Source organism: Bufo gargarizans, chromosome 2 (assembly GCF_014858855.1).
Source record: "Bufo gargarizans isolate SCDJY-AF-19 chromosome 2, ASM1485885v1, whole genome shotgun sequence".
Classification (NCBI taxonomy): Eukaryota; Metazoa; Chordata; class Amphibia; order Anura; family Bufonidae; genus Bufo; species Bufo gargarizans.
Window position 1 is genome coordinate 244,195,049 of NC_058081.1, and position 20,493 is coordinate 244,215,541.

At 42.6% G+C, this 20,493-nt stretch overlaps 1 protein-coding gene across 1 annotated transcript; it reads right to left on the minus strand.

Moving 5' to 3' along the window:
- Positions 1 to 226: 226 nt before the first annotated feature.
- EFCAB10 (EF-hand calcium binding domain 10) lies at positions 227 to 19,823 on the minus strand. Its single transcript, XM_044276768.1, has 4 exons — positions 19,634 to 19,823; positions 18,631 to 18,795; positions 5,318 to 5,399; positions 227 to 1,555 (listed from the first exon to the last, which is right to left on the minus strand). The coding sequence occupies exons 1-4, from the start codon at positions 19,734 to 19,736 to the stop codon at positions 1,513 to 1,515; spliced, it is 393 nt and encodes a 130-aa protein (XP_044132703.1). The 5' UTR covers positions 19,737 to 19,823; the 3' UTR covers positions 227 to 1,512.
- Between the last annotated feature and the right edge of the window lie 670 nt (positions 19,824 to 20,493).

Sequence of the window (20,493 nt, forward strand, 5' to 3'; positions counted from 1 at the left end):
CCCCAAAAATAAAATGTCATTCCCAAAATGATTCTAACATGAAGTAGACATATGGGGAATATAAAGTAATAACTATTTTTGTAGGTTTTACTATGTATTATAGAAGTAGAGAAATTGAAACTTGGAGATTCGCCAAATCTTTGGTATATTTTTTTTTATAAATAAAAATGAATTATTTTTACTCCATTTTACCAGTGTCATGAAGTACATTATGTGACGAAAAAACAATCTCAGAATGGACTAGATAAGTCGAAGCGTTTTAAAGTCATCACCACATAAAGTGACACTGGTCAGATTTGCAAAAAAAATTGCCTGGTCCTTAGGGACCGGGCTCATTTTCACCTTAAGTGGTTAACATATACGGTTTTTGTGTATGTTGAACTTATGACTAAAACCCAGCCTTACATGCCCGATCCAGCACTTCCATTATATTAATTGTTCTGCTCATCTAACAGAGCAGAACAACAGAAATATATAGTGGCGGTGTCAACGTGGGTATTTATGTGGGGGAAACATTACTAATCTAACAGCAGGCAATTATAGCTAAGGGATAAAGTACAGTCCAATATACTGGATCTTCCCTGTACGTTATCACTTGGCTATAATAGCCTGCCTGCATTCACTACATACATCACACACACTGCCCCACATACATCAGCGTCAGATGTATGGCGTGCAGGGTGTGATGATCACACACTGCACCACATACATCACAGGCTGTTGCTGTCACCTTGTCTGGGACATATCTGCTGTGGTCCTTGAGCAGCGCGCCCTGCTCTTGTTGGTACAGCCATCCTCTGGAGCCGGCCCCTCCTCCTTTCATCTCCCGCCAGCTTCCCCTGCTGCAGAGATCTGTATTGCCCAGGTGCCCACCCAAACTAACCAAAAAAATATATATGGCTGCAGTCCTAAAATAAAGCAAATCTATTAATCACTTACACCACAATTTTGGTGCCAAATACTGTTCTAAAGGAAGCCAACCAATAGGTGGTATAAGGTAAAAAAAAAAAAAAAAAGGTATCTGACAAGTCAGTCCAGATGTGCCAACTGTCATACAGTTGGAACCACTGTAATAAATTTGGCACGTCTCCCGTATGTTTATGCATTAGACCAGGGATCAGCAACCTCCGGCACTCCAGCTGTTCTAAAACTACAACTCCCAGAAGCCTCCTTTCACTTCTGTGGGAGTTACAAGAACAGCCAAGTTTGCATGCTGGGAGTTGTAGTTTCACAGTAGCTGGAGTGCCGAAGGTTGCTGATCCCTGCATTAGACAATAAAACTTAGCAGCAATTGAATTTATGACATGACCACACACAGTCTGTAGTACAAATCAATACAAAATCTAACTGCATACTTAAAACATGTTCTCTGTACAACATTGCAGAATATTGTGGGAAAACCATCATTAAGTGGACACACTTTACATGAAAGTGATTTTATGGTTACATGGGACAATGTAATAAGAGTCATTAAAAAAAATATAACTACAGCAATGATTGACAGCCGAGGAGCTAGGTCTTAAATGTTGCTGAAGATTTTTTCAGATGAGTCCTCCTGTGGGCAAACAGAGTCTGTTAGGGTAGTAACAATTGTGATCACAGATGCTGTTCAAAACTTAGATAAGCCCAGATCCATACAACATCAAGGCAAGAAAATGAATAACTTTCTTAAAGGTTTTTATTTTTTTATCCATGCATTCTTCTAAGGTGTGGAAGAAAGACAGCTTAGTTAGGCCTCTTTCACACGACCGTATGGCTTTTTCAGTGTTTTTCCGGATCCGTTTTTTGTTTCTGTTGCGTTTCGGTTCCGTTTTTCCGTATGGCGTATACAGTAATTACATAGAAAAAAATTGGACTGGGCATAACATTTTCAATAGATGGTTCCGCAAAAAATGGAACGGATACAGAAGACTTTCGAATGCATTTCCGTATGTGTTCCGTTTTTTCTGTCGACAAGACTCAAAATCTAGCGGAACGGAATTGCGGACATACGGAATGCTCACGGAGTACATTCAGTTTTTTTTCGCTGACCCATTGAAATGAATGGTTCCGTATATGGAACGCAATGAACGGCTCGTATACGGAAACCAAAAAACGTTCATGTGAACGAGCCCTTGGTACTTACCCATCTGCCGCTCTGTGGATGCCACCGCTGCACTAACACAGGCTGTTCTGCTCAGGTCTCAATCAGATGTATTACCTAGTCTTGCTGTTCTTCTGCATAATAGTAAATGCAGCTGAATGGGAAGAAAACACAGCCGTTGGGACCTGAGCAGAACAGCATGCAACCTGTAGCGGAGGCGGTGTCATCAGAACGGTGGACAGGTAAGTACTAACTAAACTGTCTCTCTTCTACAAGTTGGAAGCCCAGAAAACCCATTTTAATATAAATACGTCTGTATGCAAATTTCCGCCAAGGTTAGGTTTAAAACATGATCAGGATACCTGTTCTTACATATAACCTTTTATCCCTCTAGCGATGTGTAACATACATGTACTTCACATATACACAGGGCGTGTTATGGAGCGGGCTCAGTAGCTGAGCCAGCGCCATACATTAAGACTACCAGCTGTGTAATACAGCTGACACTTGCCTCCAACATCTGGGTTCATAGATAATTCAAATCCCCACCATATAAGTCATCAGATGCTGTGGTGAGTAGTGACCACAGCAGCTCAATGGTTATACAGTCCCCCAATATTAGAATATAGTCTCACAAAGCATTTAACATTTTTATTTTTTTGAAAATAGTAAAACATAAACAATATACATTTGGTATCACCATACTGACACACAGAATAAAAGGTCACAAAAAACAATGGAGGAATTTTCTTTTTTTTTATTCCATACCACAAAAATTGGAAGGTTTTACATTATATGGAACGCTAAATATGCCTTTATAAAAATTCAACCTAATAAGGGTGTGACAGGCTTGACCATGGGTAAAATCAAGTTAGTGCAAGAAGCAGAAAAAAAAGAAATAGGAAAACCAAACTATGTACAAACCCAGATCTATGCAGGCCAGAAAAGGCCCGTAAAAGAGAAGGGGTGGGAGCTGTGTCCCCCAATGAACAGAAGACAGATTTTACAGGACCCACTGCAAACCGGAGAAATTTTTGGTGACTGACGGAGATGGGAACATGAAGATAAGTGTCCTATGATGTCTATCGAGGACAGGTACTCCCCCGGTTCCATAGACACAATGACCGATCTCAGGGACTCCATACGGAAGTGGAGGAGCCGAAGGAAGTGGTTGAGTACCTTGAGGTCCAGAATGGAAAGGAACGTCCCTTCCTTTGTGGGGGCCACAAAGAGATTGAAGTAAAACCCGCGAAAACGGTCTTGCGCAGGAACCGGGACGATCACTCCCTGCCGCAGAAGTGTGTGAATAGCCTGAAAAAAGAAATTTGCGGCAGAGAGAGAGGTCGGAGGAGACTAAAAAAAAATTGGGACGGAGGGGAGGACCTAAATTCCAGCTTATAACCCTCTGCAATGACCTCTCTCACCCAGGCATCTGAGACGTGAGCCAGCCAAACATAACGAAACAGACGAAGCCGGCCGCCCACCCGATCGGAGGGTGCTGGAAGCTGCATGTCATGCAGAAGAGGTCTTGGGGTTATAGGACTTGGAGCCCTGTTGACGGGGACACCAGGAAGGGCGAGATTTGAAAGAAGGCTTGCGCTTCTGATCCAGGGCAGACTTGTCGGTCGTCCGCTTGTGGCTGGAAAAACTCCAAAAGGGGCGAAAAAGAGGTTTACGCTTTTTTGACTTGTTGAAACGAACCCTGTTCTGTGGTAAATGAGTGCTCTTACCACCTGTAGCATCAGAAATGATCTCGTCCAGGTGTTTGCCAAAAAGCCTGCTGCTGGTAAAGGGGAGGGCCATCAGAGTCCGCTTTGAAGCATTACCTGCAGATCAGCAGGAGAGCCATAGGGTATGGTGAATAGCCACCAAAAGGGCTGATGAGCGGGCAATAAACCTGGTCGCAACCAGAGAGGCTTCACAAATATACACACTGGCATGGGAGAGCTGTAGGGCAATATCGAAAAGTTCCCCCAAGGAGAGACCCTGGCGTAGACTATTTGCCCACTCACCCATAGCTTTGCTCACCCATGTAGAGGCAAAAACCTGTGCTGTGCCCACTGCTTCAAAGTAAGATTTTGCTAAAGATTCAAATTTTTTATGCCTGATATCAGAGAAAGAAGCCCCCATCCGCCATCAGCAAAAAAAGTGGGATACTGGTGGGTCAACTATAGGTGAGGATGACCACTTCTTAGTCAAACCCTCCGGAAATGGATAAAGGACATCTAAGCATTTTGGCAAGGCAAAACGTCTATCAGGAAAATTCCACTCCTTGAAATGAGAGGAATCAAAATCCTGGTGGTTGGGGAAACATTTGGGGGAGCGACGGGACCTCCTAAAGAAAAAAAACGGAGCCGGCCGATGAGGGTGCGGGGTACCATCTTTGACAGGGAGTGCACCCACTCCGGCTATACCATAGGCTGGACAGTAGGGGCGACTGGGTCAGGGGCAGAGCCACTTGGCGGTGGAGCACAGCACGAAGAGCAGAGGGGATCTAACTGAACGGATGAAAATTTTGAGCGACAATAAGCACAAGCAAAATGGGATCCTATGTTAATGTGTAACTTGGCCTGTTAAGGCTGCTTTCACATTAGCGTTTTTTGCGGATATGTCATGGATCTGCAAAAACGCATCCGTTACAATAATACAACCGCATGCATCCGTCATTGTATTATGTTTTCTATAGCCATGATGTAACCATCTTGAACACCAACTGAAAGTCAATGGGGGATGGATCCGTTTTCTATTGTGTCAGAGAAATCGGATCCGCCCCCATTGACTTTACATTGTGTGTCAGGACAGATCCGTCTTGCTCCGCACATTGGACAGAAAAACAGAATTGAAAACGCTAATGTGAAAGTAGCCTAAGAAGTTTTTGATTGAATTAGCTTTTGATTTCAGTAAATGTGAGCTCTTGACCCTCCAAATTCAACAAATGACCATTTTCAGTTCTTTACAAACTATAAAATGTTTTGGAACTATGTTGTGCATAATAATTTGGAACAGTGCAATTTGAGTTAATTTGTGGGGGGAAAAAAATACTGTTATCATTGGGAGGTTTGTTCAATAAAACGTGATTTATACTCTAGCGGTTGATGATTTGGAAATTATACTGACATTTCCATTGACCATTTCGGAAAATCAGAGAAAAATATAATTTGCATAATAATTTGGAACACTGTGTAAAGGGTGTTTTTCAATGATCTAAAAATAAAAAACATTCATAATACTTACATATCATGTTTGAAGACCTCCTGTGTGATTTTTTCTGGAGGATAGGGTAAGTTGCTAACATCCACACCCAGGGTTTTCAAAGCTGCATGGAGAAATATGTTTTAAGCATATTTAAATAAATGTAATAGAGGAGCATTTCCAACAGGTAAATCATTTAAACAGAAGAGTGGTGAGAACTTAAAGGGGTTATCCTATCTGAGACAATGGGGGCATATCGCTAGGATATGCCCCCATTGTCTGATAGGTGCGGGTCCCAGCACCTATAACGAGAACGGAGCAGGGAGAGCTGTGGCTGGAGGTCCATTCACCACCAAGCGCTGCTCTCATAGAAGTGAATGGGAGCGTACTGTGCATGAGCGGCCCAGGCTCCCATTCATTTCTATGGGGCCGACGGAAATAGCCCTCCTTCACTTGCGGGGCCCCCGTTCTCGATATAGGTGCTGGTCTCAGCGGTGGGATCTGCACCTATCAGACAATGGAGTCATATCCTAGTGATATGCCCCCATTGTCTGAGATGGGAATACCCCTTTAATCCATACACTGTGCTATACCTCATGTACCGATTATAAATTACAGCAAGTACAGCAGCCTATGCTCTGGAAGAGCTGCTGCACAGTTCCCAGACGGCTGAGAGCAAATTTCTCATTGCTTCCTGTTGGCTCAATGTCTGCACATAGTTTGCACTAAAGATCTTTAAACAAAAATCGCCAGGAATGGCAGAATACCACAGTGAGGAAATAAAGCGAAATACACATTTTGACACCTTCCTACATATAAAATTTAACTTTTAATAAATACCACTAAAAGTTGAAAATACATTCAATACAAGCCCTGCAATCTGAACAGCACAGATCAAACAATAACCTGATACAGTACATAAACTGTCAACACCTGAGTCATATATTAGATGTAAACAAGCACATATTCTCAGAAATCCATAGTTTCTCTGTGTTATTCACGGTCTGAAGAACCATTGTTGAATGTGTACACGTGTTGATCACCAAGGGTAGTATAAGGATCTTTGATAGTTGATGTGGCTTTCACTACTCTATCCCTATTCCACCCTTAACTAGTCTCCAGCCCAGGGACATCCCCTGATGGTGCAGGTTCCCTGTCCTCGTACCTATTCTAGTATTCACCTATACAACCCTATAGCTAAGGCAACCACTTAGATACAATAAAATACACATGAGCATATTGTGCTAGATAAGTGTGACAATTATATAAAGATGAATAAATATATTGAAAAAAATAAATAAAAAACACGTCCCAACGCAGCGTTTCCCTGGCAACTAAATACTGGTTCGTCAGGGGACAAAAAAAGATATTAGACTCGAACAGGATCCTCTGATATGAATCCTCCTCCGAAAAATAATATCTCCAAGAATAAGGAAATCTATAGTCCCTGAGATAGGGACATATGGAGACCTGAACTTAGATGTACGCTCTAGGATGAAAGGCGTCTCAAACTTTCATTCAGACCTGGCGCCTTAGGTCACCTCCTCCAAGATACACGCCCATTGACTTCCTCATCCTAAGTCAAGACAAATACTGTCAAAAATGTACTAATTCCATCTCTCTTCACTCCCAACACCTCAATATTTAACCCCCTACAATCAAAGTACTGGATCGCTACATCATAGATACCTATTTATTAATCTTCGGTCTAGAACGCTACCAACGCCACCGTTGCATCACACTTGCGTACCATAGACCGGAAGTGGCTGGTAACGGAAGTCTTCTGTGGAACGCAAAATGCGCTCCACAGCGCAACCCCACAGTATATACATATAGGATATAATGATAACACGCTACAATGCGCTTTCTTAATTCATCTGCCACCAGAATTAAGTTACTACAAAAGGAGGGAAGAGGGGAGGTAAAAATCAGAGAAGAGAGAGGGGGAGAGAAGTGGGATAGAGATGACTTATAGGGATAGCAATTTAAAGAGAGATTCCATATATTTTAAAACTCTCTCTATTTCAGTAAATACCTCCAATAGGCCCACATCCTATGCAGGGGAACACAAGAGAAGTCCTCAGGGAGTAGTCCAAATTTGATAAGGACACTCCAATGGGACTTATCAATTGATAAAATCTATAATGGACCTTTCAGATCTGATAATTCCTATTACAGCATATATTAAAATTTCCAAGACCTCCATGACAGGAGAGCCAGGAAATGAAAGAAAGTAACCCAGTGAGGGTGCACTAGATTTCTCTCTCTCTCTCTATATATATATATATATATATATATATATATATATATATATATATATATATATATTATTAATTGTCAGAATACACACAGAAAGAGTATTACTGACTATAAAAAACATCCAAATGACAATTGTTCATTGAGACCCTCTGGATTTTATGTTTGTAATCTATAAATCCATTGACTCTCCCTCTGTAATATCTTTCTATTCCAGTCTCCCCTACGTGGGGGGGATGGATCACTTCAATAACTTGAACTCTCAGGTATTTTAGGTGTCCCCCCCCATGAAATTCATGAACATGATTTGCTATTGGTGTGTCCCTTATGTTTAATGTCTCCAGTGTGTTCCCCAATTCTCCTTCTCAGTTCTCTTAGTTTTTCCCACATATTTACAAGGTACACTACTCCACATGTTCTGCAATTCGAGAAGTCCCTCATATCAAAAGTTCTCCCTGTAGTTACACTTTTAAATGTTTTAGATATCAAAATGAAGGGGCAGGCTACACAACCACTGCATTTAAAAGTCCCCAAGGGTCTTCTATCCAGCCAGGTACCTATAGATCTAGGTTTCACATACATACTATGTACCAGGCGATCCTTGATAGACCTACCCCTCCTCCTAAATATAACAGCAGGTCTTGGAGGTAGTATGTCCATCAGATCTTGATCTGTCTGTAAGATTCGCCAGTGCTTCCTCAATATCTCATAGATTTTCTCATGAGCATTATCATATGTGCCTATTATCCTCATTACACCTCTCTGTTGTTCCCTTTTTTTTGGGCCTTAACAAATCCTTCCTATCATTAGAAATTGAGTGTTTAACCCCTTCCCGACCGCAATCTGTATATATACGTGATAGCTGCACAAGCCCCGTGCAGCTATCACGTCTATAAACGTCAAACCTGCTCTTTAATCCAAACGCTGCAAAGCGCTTGGATTAAAGCTTCTGCCCGAGCCCTGCTGCTGTCACTGACAGCATACAGTCTAGTAATGCCGGCAAGGGACCAATCAGAGTGGCCCCTTGCCGACAATCGATCCGATTGGTTAGTCTGTGCAGACTAACCAATCGGATCGCGGCAGTGAAAAAAATTCCGGTTTCATGCTCTGATCTGCGCTCTGCAGTCCTAGTTATACCCCCCCCCCCGATCTGTGGCTGTGCCCCCCATCTGTGCCCCTCCAAGCCCCTCTTGTGTCCGCCTGCAGCTCATCTCCTAGAGGCAGCTGCCCTGATGCGGTCCGCCCCCTCCATCCATTCTCACCCGCCTCTCTTGCCCCAGCCTCCCTCAATGTTGGTGGCCGTATCCCCCCCCGATCCGTACCCCCCCGATTCCCCCCCCCTTCCAGCGCTGCCCCCAATCCCCCTGCTGTGTGATGGCGGCGGCTCCATTACTGAGCCGCCGCCATCAGCAGAGAGTGTCAGCTCTATGCTGACACTCTCCTGTAACCCCATAGATGCCGCGGTTGCGGTATCCATGGGGTTAATAGAGGGAGGGAGCTCCCTCTCTCAACCATCGGGGCTGCAGCGCTGTGATTGCAGCGCCCGATGGTTGCCATGGCAACCGGACGCTTTGCAATAGCGTCCGCTGTTGCCACCTACAGGGCATCCAAAAGTATAGTACAGCCATCAGCCCCACTGGATCTTCATGATCCAAGAGGGACTTGATAAAAAAAGAAAGTGAAAATAATAAAAGTGAAAAAAAAAGAAAAAAAAGATGTCAATTAAAAAAAGAAATTGCCTTTTCCTATAAAAAAATGAAAAAATAAAATATAACACATATTAGGCGTCACCGCGTCCGTAACGACCGTCTCTATAAATATATCACATGATAGACCCCGTCCGATAAACACCATAAAAATAAAATTAAAAAAACAGTGCCAAAAAAGCTATTTTTGTCACCTTACATCACAAAAAGTGCAACAGCAAGCAATCAAAAAAGGCTTATGACCCCCAAAATAGTACCAATCAAACCGTAACCTCATCCCGGAAAAAATGATATCCTATTTAAGACAAATCGCCCAAAAAATAAAAAAGCTATGGCTCTCAGACTATAGAGACACTAAAACAATTTTTTTTGTTTCAGAAATGCTATTATTGTGTAAAACTTAAATAAATAAGAAAAAGTATACATTTTAGGTATTGCCACGTCTGTAACGATCTGCTCTATAAAACTATCACATGACGTAACTCTTCAGATGAACGCTGTAATAATAAATAAATGAAAACTGTTCCAAAACAGCAAATTGTAATAATGAATGATCAAAAAATCCTATGTACCCAAAAATGGTACCAATAAAAACCTCAACTCTTTCTGCAAAAAAAGAGCCCCTGCACAAGACGATCGGCAGAAAAATAAAAAACATATGCCGTTCAGAAAACCAATCCAGCAAAATCTGCCTTCCAAAAACCGTATGGCACTCCTTTCCTTCTGCGCCCTGCCGTGTGCCCGTACAGCAGTTTACGACCACATGTGGGGTGTTTCTGTAAACCGCGGAATCAGGGTAATAAATATTGAGTTTTGTATGGCTGTTAACCCTCAATGTGTTAAAGAAAAAAAAAATTATAAAATGGAAAATCTGCCAAAAAGTGAAATTTAATCTCCATTTTCCTTTAATTCTTGTGGAACGCCTAAAGGGTTAACAAAGTTTGTAAAATCAGTTTTGAGTAGCTTGAGGGGTGTAGTTTCTACAATGGGATCATTTATGGGGGTATCCACTATGTAGGCCCCACAAAGTGACTTCAGACCTGAACTGGTCCTTAAAAAGTGGGTTTTGGACATTTTCTTAAAAATTGTAAGAATTGCTTCTAAACTTCTAAGCCTTCTAATGTCCTAAACAAATTAAATGACATTTCCAAAATGATGCCAACATAAAGTAGACATATGGAGAATGTTAAGTAATAAATATTTTATTAGGTATGACTTTCTGTTTTAGAAGCAGAGAAATTGAAATTGTGAATTTTTCTAAATTTTTGGTAAATTTGTTTTTTTTTTCATAAATAAAGGTGCAATATATTGACTCAAATATATGACTATCGTGAAGTACAATGTGTCACGAGAAAACAATCTCAGAATGGCTTCGATAAGTAAAAGTGTTCCAAAGCTATTACCACATAAAGTGACGCATGTCAGATTTGTAAATTTTGACCTGGACACTAGGGCATCAATGACCCTTGGTCATGAAAGGGTTAAATGCCCCCTTGAGTGTCTCATCAGGGTACCCCCTTTGTAAAACTCTATTCCTCAAATCTCCTGATTGTCGAATAAAAGTAGAAGTATTTGTACAATTTCTTCTCACGAGGATATACAGTTGTGGCCAAAAGTTTTGAGAATGACAAAACTGCTTTTAGATCTTAGTTTCAGTTGTTTCTGTGATGTAGTGAAATATAATTACACGCACTTCATACGTTTAAAAGGCTTTTAATCGACAATTACATGACATTTATGCAAAAAGTCAGTATTTGCAGTGTTGGCCCTTCTTTTTCAGGGCCTCTGCAATTCGACTGGGCATGCTCTCAATCAACTTCTGGGCCAATTCCTGACTGATAGCAACCCATTCTTTCATAATCACTTCTTGGAGTTTGTCAGAATTAGTGGGTTTTTGTTTGTCCACCCGCCTCTTGAGGATTCACCACAAGTTCTCAATGGGATTAAGATCTGGGGAGTTTCCAGGCCATGGACCCAAAATGTCAACGTTTTGGTCCCCGAGCCACTTGGAGCACCGTGCCATAAGGCAAAGGTGCTAACTATCATGCTGGAAAATGCATTGTTCTTCACCAAACTGTTGTTGGATTGTTGTAAGAAGTTGCTGTTGGAGGGTGTTTTGGTACCATTCTTTATTCATGGCTGTGTTTTTGGGCAAAATTGTGAGTGAGCCCACTCCCTTGGATGAGAAGCAACCCCACACATGAATGGTCTCAGGATGCTTTACTGTTGGCATGACACAGGACTGATGGTAGCGCTCACCTTTTCTTCTCCGGACAAGCCTTTTTCCTGATGCCCCAAACAATCGGAAAGAGGCTTCATTGGAGAATATGACTTTGCCCCAGTCCTTAGCAGTCCATTCACCATATTTTCTGCAGAAGATCAATCTGTCCCTGATTGTTTTTTTTGGGAGAGAAGTGGCTTGTTTGCTGCCCTTCTTGACACCAGGCCATCTTCCAAAAGTCTTCGCCTCACTGTGCGTGCAGATGCGCTCACACCTGCCTGCTGCCATTCCTGAGCAAGCTCTGCACTGGTGGCACTCCGACCCCGCAGCTGAATCTTCTTTAGGAGACGATCCTGGCGCTTGCTGGACTTTCTTGGACGCCCTGAAGTCTTCTTAACAAGAACTGAACCTCTTTCCTTGAAGTTCTTGATGATCCTATAAATTGTTGATTGAGGTGCAATCTTAGTAGCCACAATATCCTTGCCTGTGAAGCCATTTTTATGCAACGCAATGATGGCTGCACGTGTTTCTTTGCAGGTCACCATGGTTAACAATGGAAGAACAATGATTTCAAGCATCACCCTCCTTTTAACAGGTCAAGTCTGCCATTTTAACCCAATCAGCCTGACATAATGATCTCCAGCCTTGTGCTCGTCAACATTCTCACCTGAGTTAACAAGATGATTACTGAAATGATCTCAGCAGGTCCTTTAATGACAGCAATGAAATGCAGTGGAAAGGTTTTTTTGGGATTAAGTTAATTTTCATGGCAAAGAAGGACTATGCAATTCATCTGATCACTCTTCATAACATTCTGTAGTATATGCAAATTGCTATTATAAAATCTTAAGCAGCAACTTTTCCAATTTCCAATATTTATGTAATTCTCAAAAATTTTGGCCACGACTGTATTGTCCTTTAGGTATTCCCTTTTTAAGGGGTTGTGGATGAAAACTCCCCCAGTAAAGTAGGCTATCGATAGCCGTAGCTGTCCTGAAGGTTTCTGTATGGAGCATCCCCCCTTTTTTTTGTGATTTTAACATCAAGAAAGGAAATCTCATATTCATTACTTTCACAGGTAAAATGAAGACGTATAGGGTTGTGATTTAAAGACTTCACAAAAGGATTTGAAGGCATCCACTGGACCATCCCACAATACAAAGATTTCATCAATATACCTTCCCCAAAAGAGGATATGGGTGGTCCAGGGATCCTCCACGTCTCCAAAAAAAATACGATCCTTAGGGGTCATGAATTTGAATTCTTCCTGGGAAATTAATCTATTTTAAAAAGGCATTAAGCAAGATCATACTCAATTCGCCTGAAAAATTCAGAGGGATCAGTCTGTAAATGACCATAGCAGTCTAAATCATTCAGGAGGGAGTGACACGTGCCCAGATAGATCTTGTGATCCATGATCACTATATTCCCCCCTTTTGTCAGAGCATCAAAGCATTTTTCTACTCTTTGGATGCAATTCTGTAAATGGGCCTAACCCCAAACGCTGGTCAATACCATCAGTAAGGGATGCAAGTAATCTCACATCTTCCAGACAATCAGGGGGGATGCCTAGTTTCAAACATTCCTCCCTATCATTATTCTTATAAAACGTATGCCATTTCAATTTACGTGTGAACAAACTGATATCCCTAACCCATAGAAGAGCATAAAAATTTACAGTAGGAACAAATGACAAACCCTTAGAGAGGACCTGTAATTCATCAGTCGTAAATGATCTACTAGTTAAATTAACAATGCATTTCTTATCTATTTGCGTTTGTCTTTCCTCTGTAGGTTGTCTCTGTCCCTCAATTGGTAGGGGGGGGGGGGAAACGGTATGGTCCTCTCCTCCTTTCACCAAGAAGTTCGAAGAATGCCCCCCCCCCCCAATAAAGCACCATCCGATGAGGAGGATGCATGTGCTCTTCCCAAATTTCGTTGTGAGAATCTTCTCCTCCCTCTGTTACGTCCCTTACTCGATGATTAGAATTTTGTGGTTCTCTCCGTATCTGAGGAGTCTATATCTGTGCTGGAATCTACCCTATTGGTGCCCTCTGGTTTACTTTCCTTTAGAAATTCAAAAGCTTTTTTTCTCCATAAAGGTAGTTAGATCTCGTATGGATTGTTTGTGTTTCCTTTCTTTTAGAAAAGTTTGAAACCGTTCTACTGATGTCTGTAGACTAGTCTCTCTCTTATTGAAATCAGGATCGTTTTTGAGTCTTAGTGCCAGCTCGATTTGTTTATTCAGTTTGCTGCAGGTTTTATTTAGAATTTCCCTTTCTTCTTCCAACAGCAACTGCATAAACCTAATCGAGCTGTCTATTGATTCTTTCTCCCACCTTTCGATCAACTGAGTTGAACGTGATCTAAGGGCAGGGATTACTCGTATCCTTAAACCTCCTGGTACTATCTCATCCTATTTTTGATGTAATTTTCCAACGTACGAGTTTCCCACCAAGATTTAAGGTTTTCTTTATAATCCGCATAAAGATCCTTAAATATTGTTTTAAAAGAATATTGAGTACTTTTCTCGAGTGCACCCTCCTGTTCTGAGAATACCTCTTCCTCCTCCTCTAACCAACTGTCTGTATTAATAGGTTCTTTCAAAAAAACTGCCATAATAGGCAAAGCATAAACACCTTATACAAAAATTGCCAGTAATGGCAGAATACCACAGTGAGGAAGTACAAAAGCCAAATACACATTTTGACACCTTCCTAAATATAAAATGTAACTTCTAATTCCACTAAAAGCTGAAAATACATTCAAGACAAGCAATCTAAACAGCACAGATCTAACAATAACCCGACACAGTACATAAACTGTCAACACCTGAGTCATATATTAGATGTAAACAAGCACATATTCTCAGAAATCCATAGTTTCTCTGTGTTACTCACGGTCTGAAGAACCATTGTTGAATGTGTACACGTGTTGATCACCAAGGGTAGTATAAGGATCTTTGATAGTTGATGTGGGTTTCACTACTCTATCCCTATTCCACCCTTAACTAGTCCCCAGCCCAGGGACACCCCCTGATGGTGGAGGTTCCCTGTCCTCGTACCTATTCTAGTAATCACCTATACAACCCTATAGTTTAAGGCAACCACTCAGATACAATAAAATACACACAAGCATACTGTGCTAGATAAGTGTGAATAAATATATTGAAAAAAAATAAAAAACACGTCCCGACGCAGCGTTCCCCCGGCAATTAAATACTGGTTCTTCAGGGGACAAAAAAGATATTAGACTCGAACAGGATCCTCTGATACGAATCCTCCTCCAAAAAATAATATCTCCAAGAATAAGCAAATCTATAGTCCCTGAGATAGGGACATATGGAGACCTGAACTTGATGTAGGCTCTAGGATGAAAGATCTTTAAGCCAGAAACAACACAATAGAAGTAAGAAAAATAAATTACCAGAATTCAGAGCAGCACAAAGTGTCTGACTAGAGATAAATGCCTTAAAGAGCATCTGTCAGCAGCCTGGTACCTATGGAACTGACTGACCTGTTACATCTGCACTTGGCAGCTGAAGGCATCTGTGTTGGACCCATGTTTATATGTGCCCGCATTGCTGAGAAAAATGAAGTTTTAATATATGCAAATGAGTCTCTAGGAGCAACGGGGGCGTTACCATTACTCCTAGAGCCTCTGATCTCATAAATCACTGAAAAAAGGTGCACCACAATAATATGTGTCTGATGGCTAGGAGGGGAAGATGGTGGCACTCAGGGAGTAACTGATGGAACCGGGGGGAGCTCAGGGCACAGAGGACTGATGGCATGGGGGGGCTGATGAGTTTTTTTTATAAAGGAAAACATTCTTTTAATTCATTTTTTTCTTATCAGAGTACTCGATTAATCGGTGGAATACTTGATCAATAAAATAATCGATACCTGCAGCCCTAGAGCAGAGCCTCTAAGAGTAACCGCAACGCCCCCATTGCTCCTAGAGACTCATTTGCATATATTAAATCTTTATTTTTCTCAGCAATGGGTGCATATATGTACATGGGACCAACACAGATGCCTTCAGCTGCCAAGTGCACATGCAACAGGTCAGCAAGTTTCACAGGTTCAAATCTGCTGACAGATGCCCTTCAAAGGGATTTTCCAGTCATTTAATATTAATGGTCTATCCTTTCAATAGGTCATCAATCTCCCACTACAGTGAGAGCAGTGATGCAGTAACCAACTCTGTCCACATGATGGAGCTATAGTTCAGGCACCAAAGCTACTGCAGAACTGCTGATCAGCGAGGTGTAAGACCCCTGCCGATCAGATATATATGTGGCCTGTCCTGAGGATATAAAGGGGACAGAAAATCCTTTAAAGGGTACTTGCTGAGTGCTGCGCCCCTTTGTTTCTGCCCGTAGGCTTTCTATGAATCCATACAATGCAGTCTCCATTCCGTTAGGGCTCATGCACACAAATGTAATGTTTGTCCATGTCCGTTTCGTTTTTTTTTCGCAGCCTGTATGCAGAACCATTCATTTCAATGGGGACGCAAAAAAAAAGGGAAATGACTTTGTGCGCTTTCTGTATCCGTATGTCCGCAAGTCCGTTCTGCTAAAATATAGAACATGTCCTATTGTCCATTTTGCGGACAAGGACAGGCATTATTACAATGGATCCGCAAAGAAAACAGATGTAATACGGACATCATTTGTCCTTTTTTTTTTTGCAGATCCGTGCTTTGCGGACCACAAAATACATACGATCGTGTGCATGACCCCTTAAGGAGAGCAACAGAAATTAAGAGGTGCCGAACTTAAAGGCTTTGTACACCTTTCGGGCAATTTTTTTTATTAGAGCATTATACTCATTATGAGCTAGGAACAGCTCCCTGAAACAGCTTAACGGCAGGACTTGGACCCCCGCTGAGGATAAGTCATCATTATTTTTTCCAGGATAACCCCTTTAACTCTTGTGGTTGACTAGAAACAAATCCCATAAAGAGTCTTCTTGAAAGCTCTTGTCTCAGGCAATGCACCGCTGGCCGTGTTATACTAAGACTCCCTGCCACAGCTTCCCAGTCAGTATACTAGAAGTATTATTATGGAGGCCCTTACTTTTGGGGAATGGTATGTGTGGGTGTCAGATCCCCACTGATGAATTATCCTAAGGACCTATCAATGTTTAGTTCTTCTTAAATATGTTTTTCAAGATGTCTCTAGCCGCTACTTATGGCCATAGTACAAAAAGGGAAATAAAACTTTCAAAATATACTTTACTACCCTTAGTTCTAGCTCCACCACTGAAGTCTGCCTGTCTCCCATCCATGGTTCTGGTGCAGCAATACCTTGACTGGCGTGACGTCACATCATAGGATTGTATGGGCAAATAATGACATGGTGGTTGCAACATTACTGCTGTGTGCAAAGACTGACTGCCGAAGACATGGCATGACGTCATATGGACGCTGCCCTAATAGTTTAGGACAACTCCCTGGGATGTCATCACACACTGTGGATTGTGGGGCAGAATTTTCCACGAATGGGGCAGCAAGCATATGGATTTCTGTAGTCCCTATTCAGGTGAATGGAACTGATTCTCTGTTGCGGAAAATTCTGCAACAAGATCGGCAGCGTGTGAAGGTTCCCTTATGGCAGCAGTTCTCAACCTGGGGGTCGATCGGCCATTTCCGGGGGGGTCGCTGAGGCTTCCTATTGTGGGTCGCCCGCACAATGGCAGCGGCCCCTTATCCTCGCGCACAGGAAGTGATGTCCTATCACTGCCTGTGCTTGAAGGAGCCTGACGTCTGGACGGGTAAGTCCGCCTGTCTGCTGAGGTCCGAGTTTTTTCGTTAATGACACCGCCGCTGAGCACCACTGCCACCAATGATTTAATTGAGCCTGGCTGAGCAAGGCTTAATTTATTTGGGGGACCCTGAGCACCACTGATTTATTTATTTGGGGGAGACCTGAAGCCCCGCTGATTTATTTATTTGGGGGACCCTGAGCACTTCTGATTTATTTATTTGGGGAGTACCCAACATTTTGTCTTTGTGATTAATTACTCTGCTTTAATTATGTTCAATTTGTAGCAATAAAAATACATCCTGCATATCAGATATTTACATTACAATTCATAACAGTAGCAAAATTAGTTATGACATAGCAAGGAAAAAAATGTAATGGTTGGGGGTCACCACAACATGAGGAACTGTATCAAGGGGTCACGGCTTTAGAAAGGTTGAGAACCACTGCCTTAGGCTGAGTTCACACGGGCGAGATTTCCGCGCGGGTGCAATGCAGTAGGTGAACGCATTGCACCTGCACTGAATCCTGACCCATTCATTTCAATGGGGCTGTGCACATGAGCATTTTTTTTCATGCATCACTTCTGCAATGCTTTAAAATCGCAGCATGTTCTATATTCTGCGTTTTTCACGCAGCCCTGGCTCCATAGAAGTGAATGGGGCTGCGTTAATAACGCATTGCATCCGCAAGCAAGTGCGGATGCAATGCGTTTTTCACTGATGGTTGCTAGGAGATGTTGTTTGTAAACCTTCAGTTTTTTATCACGCGCGTGAAAAAAGCGTCAAAACGCATTGCACCTGCGCGGAAAAAACTGAACAACTAAACGCAATTGCAGCCAAAACTGACTGAACTTGCTTGCAAAATGGTGCGAGTTTAACTGAACGCACCCTGAACGCATCCGGACCAAATCTGTCACGCTCGTGTGAACTCAGCCTTATGGTGTCCCTTAGCTACCCTGCTGATGAGCCATTACTGTAGCCTACAGATGGAAGTGTGACAGGCAGGTGATTTATTGAGGAACGCCCTGTATGTTCTGATTCATGTACTAATGAATGCAACGTCCCACAATGCCACACGCTATAAGAGCTAGTTCAGATGGCGGCTTTTGTCCATGCAATTTGGCACGGACTCGGTATGCTAACGGCTTCCTATTGTTCTCAATGGAAGCTTGCACTTCTGTTCAAGAAACCGCGGTTTATCTTCAAAGACTGCGGCAAGTAAGAACATGTGCACCCATCTCTGCATAGACGATGCTGAAAACCAAATGGGTGTCCGCTCACAATCTAGCTCCACTCAACTGGGCTAAACTACAAGCGGGTCTGCGGCATTCAACTTGAAAAACTGTGGCAGAAACAAATTTTGCAGTGTGAACTAGCTCTTAATGTACACAGGAATGCCTTACCCTCAATGTACTGAGTCCCTGTGATATAGCCTTGGCCTGAAGGGTCCAGAATCCCAAAGACAGCATCCACATTAGACTCATCAAAAAGGCAGGGGTATTCCGCATCTGCCAGCCGGGCAAGCTTCAGTTTTTCAAGCTGCGTTATAAGGAATTCCCTGGGTCTGTCTGCAAAATGAAAGTCCTGAAATGAAACACTGGAGATTTTACATTTTACGTATGGGATACCTTTCGTTTACAGTAAATCCCTGAGATCGGTTTGACATTGGGGTATTGACAGTTCTCTTCTGCTTTGTTGTTTGTACTGCTGAGCGAACTTCTGTTTTCCAGTTCGGCATACAAGGTTCGGGTTATTTAAAGGGAACCTGTCACCAAGATTTTGGGTACAGAGCTGGGGACATGGGCTGCTAGATGGCCGCTAGCACATCCGCAATACCCAGTCCCCATAGCTCTGTGTGCTTTTCCCTGAGGAACACTACGCCAACACTGCGCATGCGCTAGCTCGCACATCGCGAGATTACGTCACTCTAGCTTTGTGATGTCGGTGAGCAAGGAGGAGATTCGGAGGATGCGGGACAGTGCTGGGCTCCTTCACGCTGGACTCATCTCAGGGACAGGACACATCTCAGGTTAATTTGCATATGTATCAAATCGTTTTTTTTTTTACACAATAAAAGCACACAGAGCTATGGGGACTGGGTATTGCGGATGTGCTAGCAGTAATCTAGCAACCCATGTCCTCAGCTCTATACACAAAATCCCGGTGACAGGTTCCCTTTAAGAATTCTGTTACGGATTCCGCAACTGCAGACCATGGATTATAGTCCATGATAGCGGAATCCATAACAGAATTAGATAACCCGAACTAGAAAACAAAAGTTGGCTCAACACTAGTCGTATGCATTAAATATTTCTACAAGAATCTGAAGCTTCGCCACCTACTGGCCTTGTGCGGCATTGCGCTCTCTAGTCTTGTACATGACCTGGATATATAGAGTGACATTACCAGGCCGGTGATACAGGAGGAGACTCGTTAAGTTGTTCACCAGCTCCATTATCTTGTTTTCCTGGAGGTAATCCTCCGCTTCTACCGCTCGACCCGCTGCCATACTCTTTGCGTGGCGTCCTCCGTTGCTAAGCGACCAACGACATAAGACGCACGACTCCGTAAACAGACGTTCCCCACTGACGTATATCCGTATCCTGGGTGAGGCGAGCCCTGTGCGACCATTTCCTGTGAGATCAGTGGGCGGCTTCCTGCCCATTTGTTTCGGACGTGTCTAAACTCCGTGCGCCGCAAGGACCTTGTGTTGTCACGTGACACGCTAAAGTCACGTGGGTTAGAAGCAGCGGCAGGCAGGGTTTTTCGTTTCCGAGTGTATAGAGAAGGCGACATTTCCTTCTACTCATTACATGAGGGAAGCAGAAACACCTGAGCTCTGCTGTGTCCTCCTACCTGTGTAAACGATCTGTGGTGGGGCCAGACTCACCTTAAAGTCCATACGTTCTGGGCACTAGCAATAGCATATATACATTTTCTATTGAGGCATCCATTTTAACCCTTAATAACCAAGCCAATTTTCAGTCGTCTTGCAAAAGCCAGCATTTTCCATTTGAATAGCCATAGGAGTCTTATTCGTTGCAGGATAAGTTACATTTACGTGCTATAACTTATTATTTTTTGGAGTTTTTAGGCTGATATGCCTTTTTACAAGAGTCACTAATGAGCTGCTAACATGCCTTTTTATGACGCTCTAGAGTTAGGGTACTTTCACACTAGCGTTATTCTTTTCCGGTATTGAGTTCCGTCCTAGGGGCTCAATACCCGAAAAGAACTGATCAGTTTTATGCCCATGCATTCTGAAT